At 40.6% G+C, this 13,088-nt stretch overlaps 2 protein-coding genes across 2 annotated transcripts; one reads left to right on the forward strand and one right to left on the reverse strand.

Moving 5' to 3' along the window:
* Positions 1 to 497: 497 nt before the first annotated feature.
* tpp1 (tripeptidyl peptidase I) lies at positions 498 to 8,392 on the forward strand. Its single transcript, XM_073482767.1, has 13 exons — positions 498 to 550; positions 985 to 1,059; positions 1,894 to 2,033; positions 2,186 to 2,336; positions 2,752 to 2,873; positions 2,958 to 3,145; positions 3,243 to 3,441; positions 3,818 to 4,006; positions 4,557 to 4,629; positions 4,840 to 4,960; positions 5,043 to 5,204; positions 5,981 to 6,106; positions 6,860 to 8,392. Exons 1-13 carry the CDS (start codon positions 540 to 542, stop codon positions 6,998 to 7,000), a joined length of 1,698 nt encoding a protein of 565 aa, XP_073338868.1. The 5' UTR covers positions 498 to 539; the 3' UTR covers positions 7,001 to 8,392.
* Positions 8,393 to 8,640: 248 nt separating this feature from the next.
* On the reverse strand, positions 8,641 to 12,376 carry yy1a (YY1 transcription factor a). Its single transcript, XM_073482768.1, has 5 exons — positions 11,773 to 12,376; positions 10,512 to 10,662; positions 10,087 to 10,147; positions 9,679 to 9,837; positions 8,641 to 9,499 (listed from the first exon to the last, which is right to left on the reverse strand). Exons 1-5 carry the CDS (start codon positions 12,272 to 12,274, stop codon positions 9,317 to 9,319), a joined length of 1,056 nt encoding a protein of 351 aa, XP_073338869.1. The 5' UTR covers positions 12,275 to 12,376; the 3' UTR covers positions 8,641 to 9,316.
* Between the last annotated feature and the right edge of the window lie 712 nt (positions 12,377 to 13,088).

Here is a 13,088-nt window from a genome sequence, read left to right on the forward strand (position 1 = left end):
CCTGGATTTCAATCTGAAACACAGCACCATATACACGAGTCACGAATCTGACCATGAATATATGATTTATATATGGATAACTCACCTTACAGTTCAATATATTTATGCTTATGCACCTGCAGTTTATTCATTTTTTGTGCTGGGTTGCCTGTATTTTGTATTTTCTGTTTCTTGTGCGCCTTAATGTGAAGCCCTTTTTAATTCGTTGTACATTGTATAATGACAATAAACTCTCTAAACTAAACTATATTATAGCTTATATAGTATGATTTTACTATAAATGTATGGATCTGACCCAGCTTACACATACCTGCCAGATTAAGCCAAAATGAGATGGCTGCTACTGACTTTATATTTTCCATAAAAATGTTAAATATAAAAAAATAAACATCATTAAATGCGCCCAATGCACTGACACAGGAGCGGTGAACTCATTTTTGAATAACACAGTCACGTGAAGCCATGTCACGTGACTGCTGCGTCTATAACACCAGTCCACCGGACACAGCAGCTGAGTTCAGACAGCAGCAGAGGACACGATGAACGCGCTGTGAGTTCACTATATAAGTTCATAAATGTGTGTTTTTAGAGAGAGAAACGGGAAAGAAGGCGGTCGCATGACGCTAACTCTTTCTTCTACGTGACTTGTTCTGCATGGCAGCCTGTGCTTTTTGTTTCTGTTTGGGTCTGAGGTGACCCAGATAGATAGCTGCCAGCTAACACGGCAGGTTGAAGTCTTCACGTAGCGTTCAAGAAGGCGACTGTTAATAACAAGCTGCGTTTCTTATTTAAAAGTGTTGTGTTAGCGAACTGCTTTATGCGTGTGTAACTGAGAAACGCGTTTCATTTCACATACTACAAGTCACATCGAGACTTTGTTTTGTTGTGAGATAACACTGAATTAGGAAGTGTTGTCAACATGTGCCAGCTATATTTATGAGGGTGTGCATTTATTCCATTATGTTTTGTGTCTCCTTCCACCAGACTGACCTTCTCCATCCCCTTGTTGTTCAGCTCGTTGGTCTGGAGTGGATATCTGGAATATAACCAAGATGTCCTGTGAGCAAATCCACTTTAAGATCCATTCTCATTCATTATTATACATCTTGAAAGTCGAGCCTTATAGACTTTTTTCATCGGTACAGACAAGTCTTGTCAGCCTAAATATGACCTTTTATAAAAGAGGAACTCCCTACAATATTCTCAAATAAGGAACGACTAACTACTCTGGTTGCACTGGTGCACTTAACCTTTTCATTTAGGTGCACCCATTCACACATTTTGATTTAATTTCTTAAACACATTGATGATTGTAAACAGCGTCGTATTGCACATGCAAACACATGCAGACATCCATGCCACATGTGCAAGATGTACATAAAATCCTGCTGACGAAGAAATCTACAGAAAAATTGTTTATAGGCTAATATTTGTTCAAAGCCCACTGTCTGCACACCCAGTTGGTGTTTGTTAAAAATAATTTTAACCTGTGCAACCATTCAAAATGTTTAGCTGCACTTAACAGAAGCAACAGAAACACCCTGGAGCCCTGCATGTGTTTTGAAGGAACTGTCCTCTTGGGGCTTTTGTTTCCAGGCGTGGCTCCATATTCAAGCCAAAAATCAGGTGGTGTGGATATGGATTTTACCATGCTGAGCAGTTTGGTTTGCAGGACCTGTGATGTCTGAAGAAGAGGATCTCATGAACGGCAGCACAGATGGATACAAAATTTGGCAAATTAATTAACCAGGGTTTGATCAAAAATTGTCAAATTAGTGTGATGTATCCAAAAGCTTGCACTAAAGTTCAGTTAAAGGCAGAATCACAACATAGTAAAGATTACAGTTATTCTATTTAGGTCATGTGAATCTTAAGTTTCTCCTCTTTCCTCAGTATACCAGAGGACTGGACTCATGTGGGCCGGGTTGACCCCACAGAGGAGCTGGAGCTGACTTTTGCCCTGAAGCAGCGAAACATCGACCTGCTCGAGGAGACACTCAGACGGGTGTCGGACCCTGACTCAGCACAATATGGTATGGCTCTGTCTGATAATTGCAGGTTGTCCTGAAGTAACCTTAATAGTCTAGGATCTGGCCTGCTCTGAATTTAAAACTAGCTTTAAGTGATCATGTCTCAACCTTGCCTCAATACTTAAAGTGACAGAGGCCTGTCTTGTCCTCCACAGGTAAACACCTCACCCTGGAGGAGGTGTCCTCCCTCGTTCGTCCATCTGACCTGACCCAGAAGGTGGTGCGTCGCTGGCTGCAGAGTCATGGGATTACAAACTGCCTCACTGTTCGCACTCAGGACTTTTTACAGTGCACCATGACTGCAGAGTAAGCATATCTTTTTCAGCAACACATGTTCTGCTTACTCCGCAGTTATTTTTTACTTGCTCTTGACACAGTTAGGAGACACAAAAGTACCTTGTCTGCTTAAGTTCCCTCTATGTGTAATACATGCAAAGATCATGCACTTATCTTGTGAGATGGTTCCTCTTTCTGTGGTTATTGGTTGAAATCAAACTAATCTCAGGCTGAAGGCTGTTGCAATTCAAAAATCAAGGCCAAGGTTGCTTCCTGGTAATGGTTATGCAACTGCACTCATGGAATAAATGTAACTTAATTGGTGTTATAGAATTTTCACACACAAGCCAAATGGTTTCTTAAGTACTTATGCTGGAATTGAATATGTTTTTCATGTGAATTTTTATACATATATGCTATAGTTGTTTTTGTTTTGTGTATTAAGGGTTGCAGAGACGCTGCTCCCAGGCAGCAAGTTCCGACGTTACACCAGAGACAGCCAGTCTGTAGTGAGGTCTTCAGCTCCGTACTCAGTACATGATGATGTTCACCAGCACCTGGACTTTGGTGAGAACAATATCTGTAGCTGTGAAATGTTCAGCTGTCATCTGTAATTGCTGGATGAATATTTTTATTTTTGTGATTCCACAGTTGGGGGGCTTCACCGCCTTCCTCCTAAAGGGCAGCAGGACCTCAGTAAAGCCTCCTCCAACAGGAGGCAACAGCAGTCTAAAGCAGGGGTGCACCTGGGAGTGACTCCTGCCATCTTGAGGGCCCGCTATAACCTGTCAGCAACTGATGTGGGAACAGCTCAGAACAACAGCCAGGCTGTAGCTCAGGTGTGACCATCTCAGAAGAAGTCCAAACTAATAAGTTGTTGCTGTCAGACATGTGCACATGAGCTCAGTACTTAAAGACACTGTTTTCTCTTTTTAGTTCTTGGAGCAGTACTACAGCCCCGCAGACCTGGCTGAGTTCATGAGCATGTTTGGCAGGAGCTTCCAGCATCACTCTCAGGTGGACCGAGTTGTGGGCACTCAGGGAGCAGGAAAGGCTGGTATGGAGGCCAGTCTGGATGTGGAGTACATCATGAGCACGGGGGCAAACATCTCCACATGGGTCTTCACCAATCCAGGTCTGTATGAGTGAGCGAGGCTTCAATCATGTGTGAGTGTGGAGAACTGAAACTCTGTACACATTACAAGGATTGTATTGAAATGCTTGCCTTCAGACTTTCTTCTCAGTTAAGCTAATGGCTAAACTAGAGACACTAAATTCAATCATATTGTAAGTATGGCCAAGCAGACCCATGTTTTTGCTCAGCCTCTCTGAAAGCACAACACTTCTCATAGGACTAGGAGGCTACCTTGCTTGCACATTAGCTAATGTATGAGGTAACTGAATTATAATTCCTTAACTGATGATCTATTTAAGTGTGTACCTGCTATGATTTAGGTATAGCATTTTTGGCTCAAAAAATCACACACTCTCATTTCCTCATTGTCCTTCAGGTCGTCACGAGACCCAGGAGCCTTTCCTCCAGTGGATGGTTTTGCTCAGCAACATGTCTGACCTCCCCTGGGTTCACACCATAAGCTACGGAGATGATGAAGATAGCCTGTCTACTGCGTACATGATGCGCATCAACACAGAGTTCATGAAGGCTGGCGTCAGGGGAATCTCTTTGCTCTTTGCTTCTGGTTAGTGAGGAGGAAATATGCAGACTCCGCATGCCTTAAAGCACACAGGCCAAAGTACAACTAACATATATTATGTACAGTACTTGCTTCTTGTTGAGTCTATTTAGTAAAAGAACCCAAATTCATGTTTTTTAAAACACAAGATGTAATGTGAAACAGTCTGAGAGAGAGCTGATGTTGCAACAATAGCAAGAAACAGTCTGAGAGAGAGCTGATGTTGCAACAATAGCAAGACAGCCTTGGTTTCTTTGGCAACTTGTCAAACTACTGTGGCATGGCTCCAGTCTTACTGACACATCATTGTGTCACTTGGAACATGATAACAGCGGGAATGTTTTAAACAAACACTCCTGATCTGGAAAAACATGTTTGCACGTTACCTGTTGGCATGTAGCTTTTTCCGTAACCAACAACAATACTCGCAGAGCCTGCCAGGCAGAAAGTTGTGCTGCATGATGACCTGGCTCATCATCTGCAATCAATCTGAGCTTGTTTAATGAGTAAATTTGTTACATCATTCTGTATCTCTGTGGTCTTGTTTCATGAATAGGTGACAGCGGTGCAGGCTGCAAACATTTGGGTAAAGAACAAAACTCCTTCAGGCCAAGTTTTCCTGCCTCAAGGTAAAGCATTTGTACATTTCTGAAAGTAGACCTGTTTTTGCACTCATACTAGCATGGGACTGGTCCATCCAGCCTTCCTCTTGTATGTGCTGTAGCCTTCTGGTGTAAATCACAAAAATGAATCCAAAGATAATGGTCCTAATCTCAAAAGGTTTAGGAGAATCACTAAACATCTAACGCCCTCTATTTCCTGTGTCTTTTTCATTCCAGCCCCTATGTGACTACAGTTGGAGGAACCGCATTCAAGAACCCATATAAGGTCACGTATGAAATAACAGATTACATCAGTGGAGGAGGCTTCAGCAACGTCTTCAAGATGCCCGACTACCAGGTAATAACACAGAGTCATCAGCTCTTTAAAAGCTCAATTATTGCATATGGTGTCATCGATGTGTGTATCTGTGTCCCTTTAGGCCAGTGCAGTGGATGCGTATCTGAAGATGGTAGCAGCGAGCCTTCCTCCTCAGTCATATTACAATACCAGCGGCAGAGCCTATCCGGACATGGCTGCCCTGTCTGATAACTACTGGGTGGTCATCAACAGAGTACCCGTCCCCTGGGTTTCCGGGACCTCGGTAAAATACTTTACACTTGACGATCTTTAATTGACAGTGTGTCAGAACAGATAGATACAGCCATACAAGTAAAAACTAAGGATTAAAAAAACAAACATAAATGATGAAATCAAAGCACTGATTACAAAAATAGTATGGATTTGGTGAGTCTGTGGTTTTCCGGCAGGTTGTTCCAGGATCTCTTCCTGTTGCTTTTACTTTTCAAACTAGACTTTGGACTAATCAATTTGGCAGTGAGGCTCCATTTAAATGTATTCAATTGTATGAACATTGATTTGTTGATGAGGGCTGTGTTGTACGTACTTGAGTATACTTACCTCTGCGCTATGCACTTTACGTCTGTTACTGCACCGTATTGTATGTATATACTGTATATTTATGTGGCAGCCTTTGTATGGCAGAGTAAATGCTACAAACAAAATGTGAAAATTTGTCCCTAACTAATGTGTAAGGTCTTCAGCAATGATCTTTTTGGGGGTTGAAATGATGTGTTTTGTTTTTTTTTGGCCATTTATATATTTCTACATTTATTTGGTTTTTGGCAGATTTAGTCCTCCATAGTCATGCAGTGTGCCAGCTAGGCTGAAACCCTTTTTTCTCAACTTCGGTGCTTCTCATGTCCTTTTGTAGGGCAGTATTGTGAGAAAAGAAAAAACATACAGGATAAAGTACACCTACTTTATGCATACATTGTTTATCATGTAGTATTGATTGCTCTGATTGCTCACCTAATTGCATATTATCACATCTCATTGATTGATTGATCTCTCTTCCAGGCGTCGACCCCTGTGGTCGGAGGCATGCTGTCTCTCATCAATGACCAGCGGCTGCTGAAGGGCCTGCCTGCCCTCGGCTTCCTCAACCCTCGCCTCTACAAGCTCAAAGGACAGGCTCTGTTTGATGTAAGTCCAGTTATAACCAGCTCATTTTAAAACTTGATTTTATGTAGCAATCTCATATTATTTTGTTACCAACATTTTTGGGGAGTGGTGTTCTTTTTTTGCTTCTCTGCAAAGATATGTTCTCACTCTTTTGCCACTTTGTTACACCTGATTGCAATTCAGTACAACAACACTGCCATAAATCAAATCATAAACGTAGTGTTCTGTGTTTTTTTTTTTTACATTTTCGGACATGTCCAAATTACATGTTGTATATCAAAGATGCTTCATGTTTTTGCCCCTATTTATATTCATGAGGGGAAGAATATAGCATACAACTCAATAACATGCAGACTATAATAATGACAGCGCCATTAATTATTACCTTTTTAATAGCGAACATATGATTGAATTGGCACCTGTATGACGGTGACATGACAAAAGGTGAGAGGCTTCATAAAAGACAGAACAGTTCTGGATTTCATTAGATTGTACTGGTGTGGCCGTGGATTGCATTTGTAAAGCTTTTCCACCTGTGCTTCAAAGTTGCTGTACAAGTGAAGATTCACCCAAGGACTCAAATTGTCAAACTTTGATTACTTCTCGAGGCTCCTAGATAACCACAATTGCATTATTGTGTCACATTTTGTATGAAAAACCCAAGACAATTATTTTTTTTTTTGCTTTCTTTGCCACTTGGTAAGGCATTACTACATGTTAGAAGGAAACCCTTCTCCAACTCTTGTCCTAAATGCTTTGCATCCTTGTCTTCAGGTGACTGAAGGCTGTCACCTGAGCTGTCTGGACGAAACGGTTCAGGGAAAAGGTTTCTGTGCTGCACCATCATGGGACCCTGTTACAGGCTGGGGGACACCAAACTACCCCGAACTACTGGCTGCCCTGCTAGCTGAGTGAACAATACAAACATTATACAAACATCCAAACTATTGACCAGGTGCCTGATACCAAAGGCAGGATGGTGAAATGGAGGGGAAATGATGCCTACGCTTTAGATTTATGCCTCTCCTGTTTTATTCAGCCTTCAGGAATGTTTTTATCTGCCATCATCACTTCTATCCAGTTAAGGGTTTGCTCAACTCCTTTTTTTTTTTTCTTTTTTTTTTATTAGTGTAATTTGATTTTATCCAAAGGCTTTAAACTGTTTCTTGAGATATTTTTAGGTCAGGGATAGTGGTGGATCGGGAATTTTAACGCTACACTGCAGTTGCCTGTTTCTGCTGTTCACTGCATTTTAACTGATCCAGATTTCTCTGAATTTCTTACACAAACTTGCAGGTAGATTAACGCCACCAGATTTATACCAACGAAAAGTGTGGGTAAACTGGTTGCTATGCATAAAGAAAACATACTTGAGGTACACATGGCAATCACCTCTTACATGTGCACATAGGCCTATGTTTATAATATTAAGTGTCTAATAAATCTGTATATCGGATGCAATCATTTCATCAGATCAAGACATTTTAGCATGTAATTGGATAAAAGTTTGATTTGTTCTAAGACCGTCTGTTCTGCCATACTAACTAACCTTCAGGGATGAGCTAGGTACGTCACCATTTCATTTAATAACATATCTGCATGCAATCCACAAAATGTTGCTAATGTGTTTGTAATAAAATGGGATCATTCAGTATGTGGCTTAGGATTAAACTTTAAAAACTTTGGTTTGTTGCCGTCTGCTCTGCGGCTATGAACTAACTAAATGCACTGTAATATGTGGGTTAAAAGTGATTCAGCAACTCTACCCACCAGCATCGTTGCACTTGTTTTTGCCTTTTAACCATGTAAATCCTCGAATCAGATGTATTTAATGTCAGAAAGACTGCCTGTGCTGTTTGTGAGTTTATTAAAGCTGGACTTCTACTTTGAAATGTCGATTGAAATTGAAATGTTGATTGTTCAGGATTATCCTGATTTTAGGTGGTGTCAGATGTTAAAGGAGTGAAGTGTTGTACAACAGGAACTGCAACTCTGACTCATTTCCCTTTTTAAAGAAACACTGCCAAACATATCCTAGTTCCTGCTTCTACATTGAGATTTGATTTTAATTGAACTTTAATCTTTCGCTGTTGCGACTGGCAAAGTGACTATCTTTAAAAATATATCAGAATGAAACCTTTGAATTTCCAATGCTTATTTTGATGCTCCCTTTGGTCTGTGTGTATTGTCTTTGGTCAGACTCACAGAATTAACCAGCTGTTGGATGTCACCTTAAAGCTAAGTTTTGTGACTACAGTTGTCAATTGTGTATATGCAGAACTCTGAAATAAAAACCACCAGAATTTGTGTCACTTCCTTCTTTTGATTTTACCAAAATTATATATAATTAAGATCTTTATCAACCATTAAACTGTGGAAGCAACCTCAAATCCTTGTGACCAAGTGATTTAACAAAACAGCTGAATAGTCATGGTTGACATGGCTTGAAAAATAAAAACATTTTCACAAAGCTGAAAAATAATATAAACATAAATGTGAATTACAGGTTGAGTTTTCATTGTGAGAGGACAAAATGACACTTTTTGTATTGGTAGTGCAAGGGGGGGGAACAGTTTATTCAGTGATCACTACTGAAAATCACATGGCTATTATCTACATTTTTCTGATATTGCCTTGTACAAAATGAAAATATGCAAAGACCCCCCAATCTCCCCTGGAAACACACACACATGAAGGGGAAGGTAAAACAAACTGTGAAACCTCTTCCATGAAGAGCTACAGGGACAATCTGACTACATACATTACCACAGAGCTTATGTCAAACAGTGTACAATATGCACACTTAAAGGGGGATAAGTACAAAATTGAAAAGGTGTCACTGCTGAGGATTGATTCAAATTTGTCTATTGCAAAAAGTTTAACTGGCTGTGTTCAGGTATAAATAAGTTTTTAGGTGCAGATCCATGAATTAACATCTTCACAAGAAGAAACCGTAAATCGTTCCATCCAGGTAGCGTCAAAGTAGGGTAGGATGCCTGAGGGGGTCTGGGTTCTCACGAGTTCCTTGTTCAAACCTCCGTATGTATATCAAAAAGTTTGAGAAAGTTTCATTTCTCTGTTTAAACCTTTTATCTAGAGATGATACAAAGGGGACTTCTTCTCTCACAACAAAGCAGGCCACGGGACATTAGTTTGTCAGGGAGCGGAGATACATGTTGAGTCCTCCAGTGTATGCTCACGTTGTCGTCATTATCCGGGTTCAGGTCTAATTCACTGGTTGTTTTTGGCTTTGGCGTGTGTGAGGATGTGCGACTTCAGGTTAGTTGACTGGGCAAATTTTTTGTTGCAGCCATCGAAAGGGCACACATATGGGCGGTCTCCAGTGTGAATACGCACATGTGTGCGCAAGTTAAAGTCCAGTGAGAACCGCTTGCCACAGCCCTCAAATGTGCACTGCAGACGAGAGAGATTGAGTTACTATCACTGCATGCCTCAGCCTGACTCACAGATAAACAGATATCATTTTGCAACAGCAGGCATTTGAGATGATTTTACTTTGCTTTATTAGTGACAGGCTTTTTTCTCCAGAACAAGGACACGTATGTATGACTTGAGACAGGGAAGAAACTCACCTGGAAAGGTTTCTCTCCTGTGTGTACGAGTTGATGCCTCTTCAGCTTTGAGCTCTCGACGAAGGCTTTGCCACATTCTGCACAGACGTGCACACGAGGCCCGTGGGTATGCAAGTGCTTCCTCATCGCTGAGTTGTCCCTGAACATCTTGGTGCATCCCTTAGAGGAAGAGAAACAAAATGAAGCTAATCACTCGGGACATATTCACTTTGCAGTGTTCCTTTAGCAATTGAATCACATCAGTTCACAATGATTAAATGCTCCTCATACCATTGTCATGAATACATGCATGTTCCCAGTAATGTAATGTCAATAGTAAATCCATACAGTACAAGTGAGCAAAAATATAATTTATTTTACACTCAACTTTTGTATAAACTGGTTTAATAAACAGAACTATGCACTTACTTTGTGTGGACAAGCTATTGTCCTGGGCGCATCGTCTTCTTTTACTTTTCTTGGTTTCATTCTGCAGCAGAAATAAAAGTGGTCACATAATCATTACAGACTGTTCACAAAACTCTCCACACTCCTGAAACAAACTAAGATTCATTTGCTTCACTCAACAATACATGTATGCACAGTGGGCCAGGCCACACAGTCATTTGTGCCAGACTTCACACAAAAGAAATGCAGCAAGCGCCGTTTTAACCACATTAATTGTATTACTTCTTTCACTTATGCACCCTCACATTTTACAATAACGTTTCTTGGACAGGTTTTTCATGAAGCAAACAACTCTCTCTTCAATACTGTGTGAATGCATGTAATTTATAATGGCCCACTGAATTTGTCTTGCCACCATATACATTAACATCAACACTACAACTTACCGTGCAAACTCTGCCAGCTGTTTGGGGTCTGACAGGTCAATGCCTGGAATGCCTCCAGGAGGAAGCTTCTTCCCTGTCATGTATTCTGAATAATCTGGAGGGGAGTTTTCGCCTGTGATTTGCTCCTCATGGTCTATGTCCTTCTTGTCATCTGAATGAGAGGGACAGGCATGTTGATAATTAAAACAGTACCAGATCATGTGGAACAAATTGATAAAGCCATTTAGAGCCAAATCTTTATCACATCACCCCCACCTCTCTCACAGTATCTCCTGCAACACTCTATGGTTATTTATTTACTACTTGTAGAAAAATGTGACAGGAAATACAGGTTTTGGCTCAAAGGTCTAAAAACAAGATTTTAAACAAGGTTAAAAAAACGTCCTTTGAAGACACAGCCACTACATGTTTAAATAGCCTTAGAAAACATAAATAGTAAGAAGAATAGAGGATCCTACAAATACTTTTCACAATGTCTTATTATGGAGAGATTAAAGGGTCACAGGTTTAATATTGCCTCATGTAACTTACATACAATCTGCCTGGAAGTAACTAGCTTTAATTTAGGTAATGGAGATGAAATGGTACAGGAAGATTCACAGCCATGTTTACAAACAACACTTTTCAAATATATACAAATATAATTTACAAATATCCTGTTTCACAGTGGAAATAAAGCTGAGATGTTGGTATCTTTTTACGAATTTGTCACCTTTTAATACATACAGTATTGTCTACGCAACAAGAATAAATAAAATAACAGTGCTGTAACTCGTCTGGATTAAATAATATTTTTCAAAACCAATGCACAACACTAGCAAACAGAGGGACTACTTTTTGACACGGGATCTGATTCGCTGGAACCACACAGTAAGTAATGTGTATTTAAAGCCTCAGAAATGTAAAGTATGACGGGTTCCTGAACGCACCACCACCACACTTGAACTGAACTGCGCCACAGCGGCCTAGCGGAGCCAGCTGCAGTCGCTCCCACTCTCGCCGCCATCTTCGTCGGCCAAATAAACGCCATTTTTTCGGGCCGCCATACTTTCTAGACCGGGGAAATATGGCGGCGCCCATCGACACATAAAACATGGCTTCCCATAAAAACAAAAACATTTCAAATGAAGTTTAAGTGGCTCAGAGTTGGGAAATAATTCCTACTTTTAGCGGAGGACAAGGCCCCAACTAGGCCCAGTCACACGGCACACACGCTGAGAACAAAGCGAGGAACCAGCTTGCAGGAATTCACACAACTTACCCGATGCCCACATAGTGACTGAAAACTCCCCCTCCAAAGTCTTTATCTGGACCTGCTTCTGCTCCCATTTTCTGCCCATTTCACCCCCGCTTAGGTAGCTCTTTTTGCCCGCTTTCTTTCCGCTTCCAGCCTTCTTCATCCGGCCTGTCGAGGAGCTTTTCCCCGCGACAGTAACCAGAGTCTGTTCGATAAAGTCCTCCTCCACGGCTGGTACTGGGATGAGGATTTGGTCCTCAAAGCCGTCATCCGTGTGCAGTTCGGAGTCATCCTCGCCCACGACCTCTTCTCTTGTTTGCACCAGGATCACCTCTTGGTGCGGGTGAAGCGAGTGTGGATCATCCGAGTCAAGAGGCTGTAAGGCGATCATAGGCTGGTGTTCACCGTCGTCTCCCACAACTGTCGTCTCGATTGTCTCTACTTCAATTTCGTGCAGTTCCACTATTTCGGCTGGCATTTCTGACCCGTCCGTTTCTATGTACAGGGTGTCCCCCGATGCCATCATAAATTTTGTGTTTCCTACTACTTCTATGCTATTTTATTTAACACTCTCGCTTTCCCTCCTGTCTACACTCAGCCTTCCCCCTCCCTCTCTAACAACAACTCTACACTAGTGTACTCTCGTCGCCACAATGCTCCAGTTTTGAAGTCTCGCGTGATTTGGACCAACAAGTCTTCTTAAAAATGTTACTAAGCCTATAAAAAGTGCCAATAAAGTTACTGATTTAAATGTAAAAGTGTTTGCATTTTTCAGTTATTATCATGGGACACAATTTCTAACGTTCATATTAATCACAACATGTATTAATGCCTCTAAATAATGCCTGACAACTCAATCAACTGTATGTAAATGACCAGCATTTTAGCTTCCCTATTTTTACCATTTCATGTGCATTGTTGTCAAAAGTACCTAAAAGTCATACTTAAGTAAAACTAAAGATATAATGGTAAATATGAATCAAGTAAAAGTGAAAGTCACCCATATGAAAAGTACATTGCTTGAGTAAAAGTCTAAAAGTATCAGATTGTAAATGTAATTAAATATCTAAAGTAATAATCTGGCAATAAATGTTCTTCAGTACTAAAAGTACTGGTAAAAGTAAAATTATGCATATATTTACATGTATGTATATACTGTATACTATGGTTCTATCGATTATCAGCCTGGCCAGTTATTAATTTTTGATATCCTGCATCAGTGTTGTTTTTTTTTGCAATTAGTGATCAAATAAATTAAATATGTGCTACTTTGGCCCAGGTTGCAGCATGCAATCTGCAAAGTAACTAGTAACTAAAGTTATCCCAAAAAAAATGTAGTG

This window comes from Pagrus major, chromosome 16, assembly GCF_040436345.1.
Source record: "Pagrus major chromosome 16, Pma_NU_1.0".
Taxonomy (NCBI): Eukaryota; Metazoa; Chordata; class Actinopteri; order Spariformes; family Sparidae; genus Pagrus; species Pagrus major.

Bases quoted from the DNA above. Each gene is read 5' to 3' on its own strand.
- tpp1 (XM_073482767.1), top strand. The intron at 3,146-3,242 runs GTGTGACCATCT...TTCTCTTTTTAG, and splicing joins ACAGCCAGGCTGTAGCTCAG to TTCTTGGAGCAGTACTACAG. The intron at 3,442-3,817 runs GTCTGTATGAGT...ATTGTCCTTCAG, and splicing joins ATGGGTCTTCACCAATCCAG to GTCGTCACGAGACCCAGGAG.
- yy1a (XM_073482768.1), bottom strand. From the start codon at position 12,274: ATGATGGCATCGGGGGACACCCTGTACATAGAAACGGACGGGTCAGAA. The intron at 10,148-10,511 runs GTAAGTTGTAGT...TTTCTGCTGCAG, and splicing joins CAGCTGGCAGAGTTTGCACG to AATGAAACCAAGAAAAGTAA. The intron at 9,500-9,678 runs GTGAGTTTCTTC...TCTCGTCTGCAG, and splicing joins CAGGAGAGAAACCTTTCCAG to TGCACATTTGAGGGCTGTGG.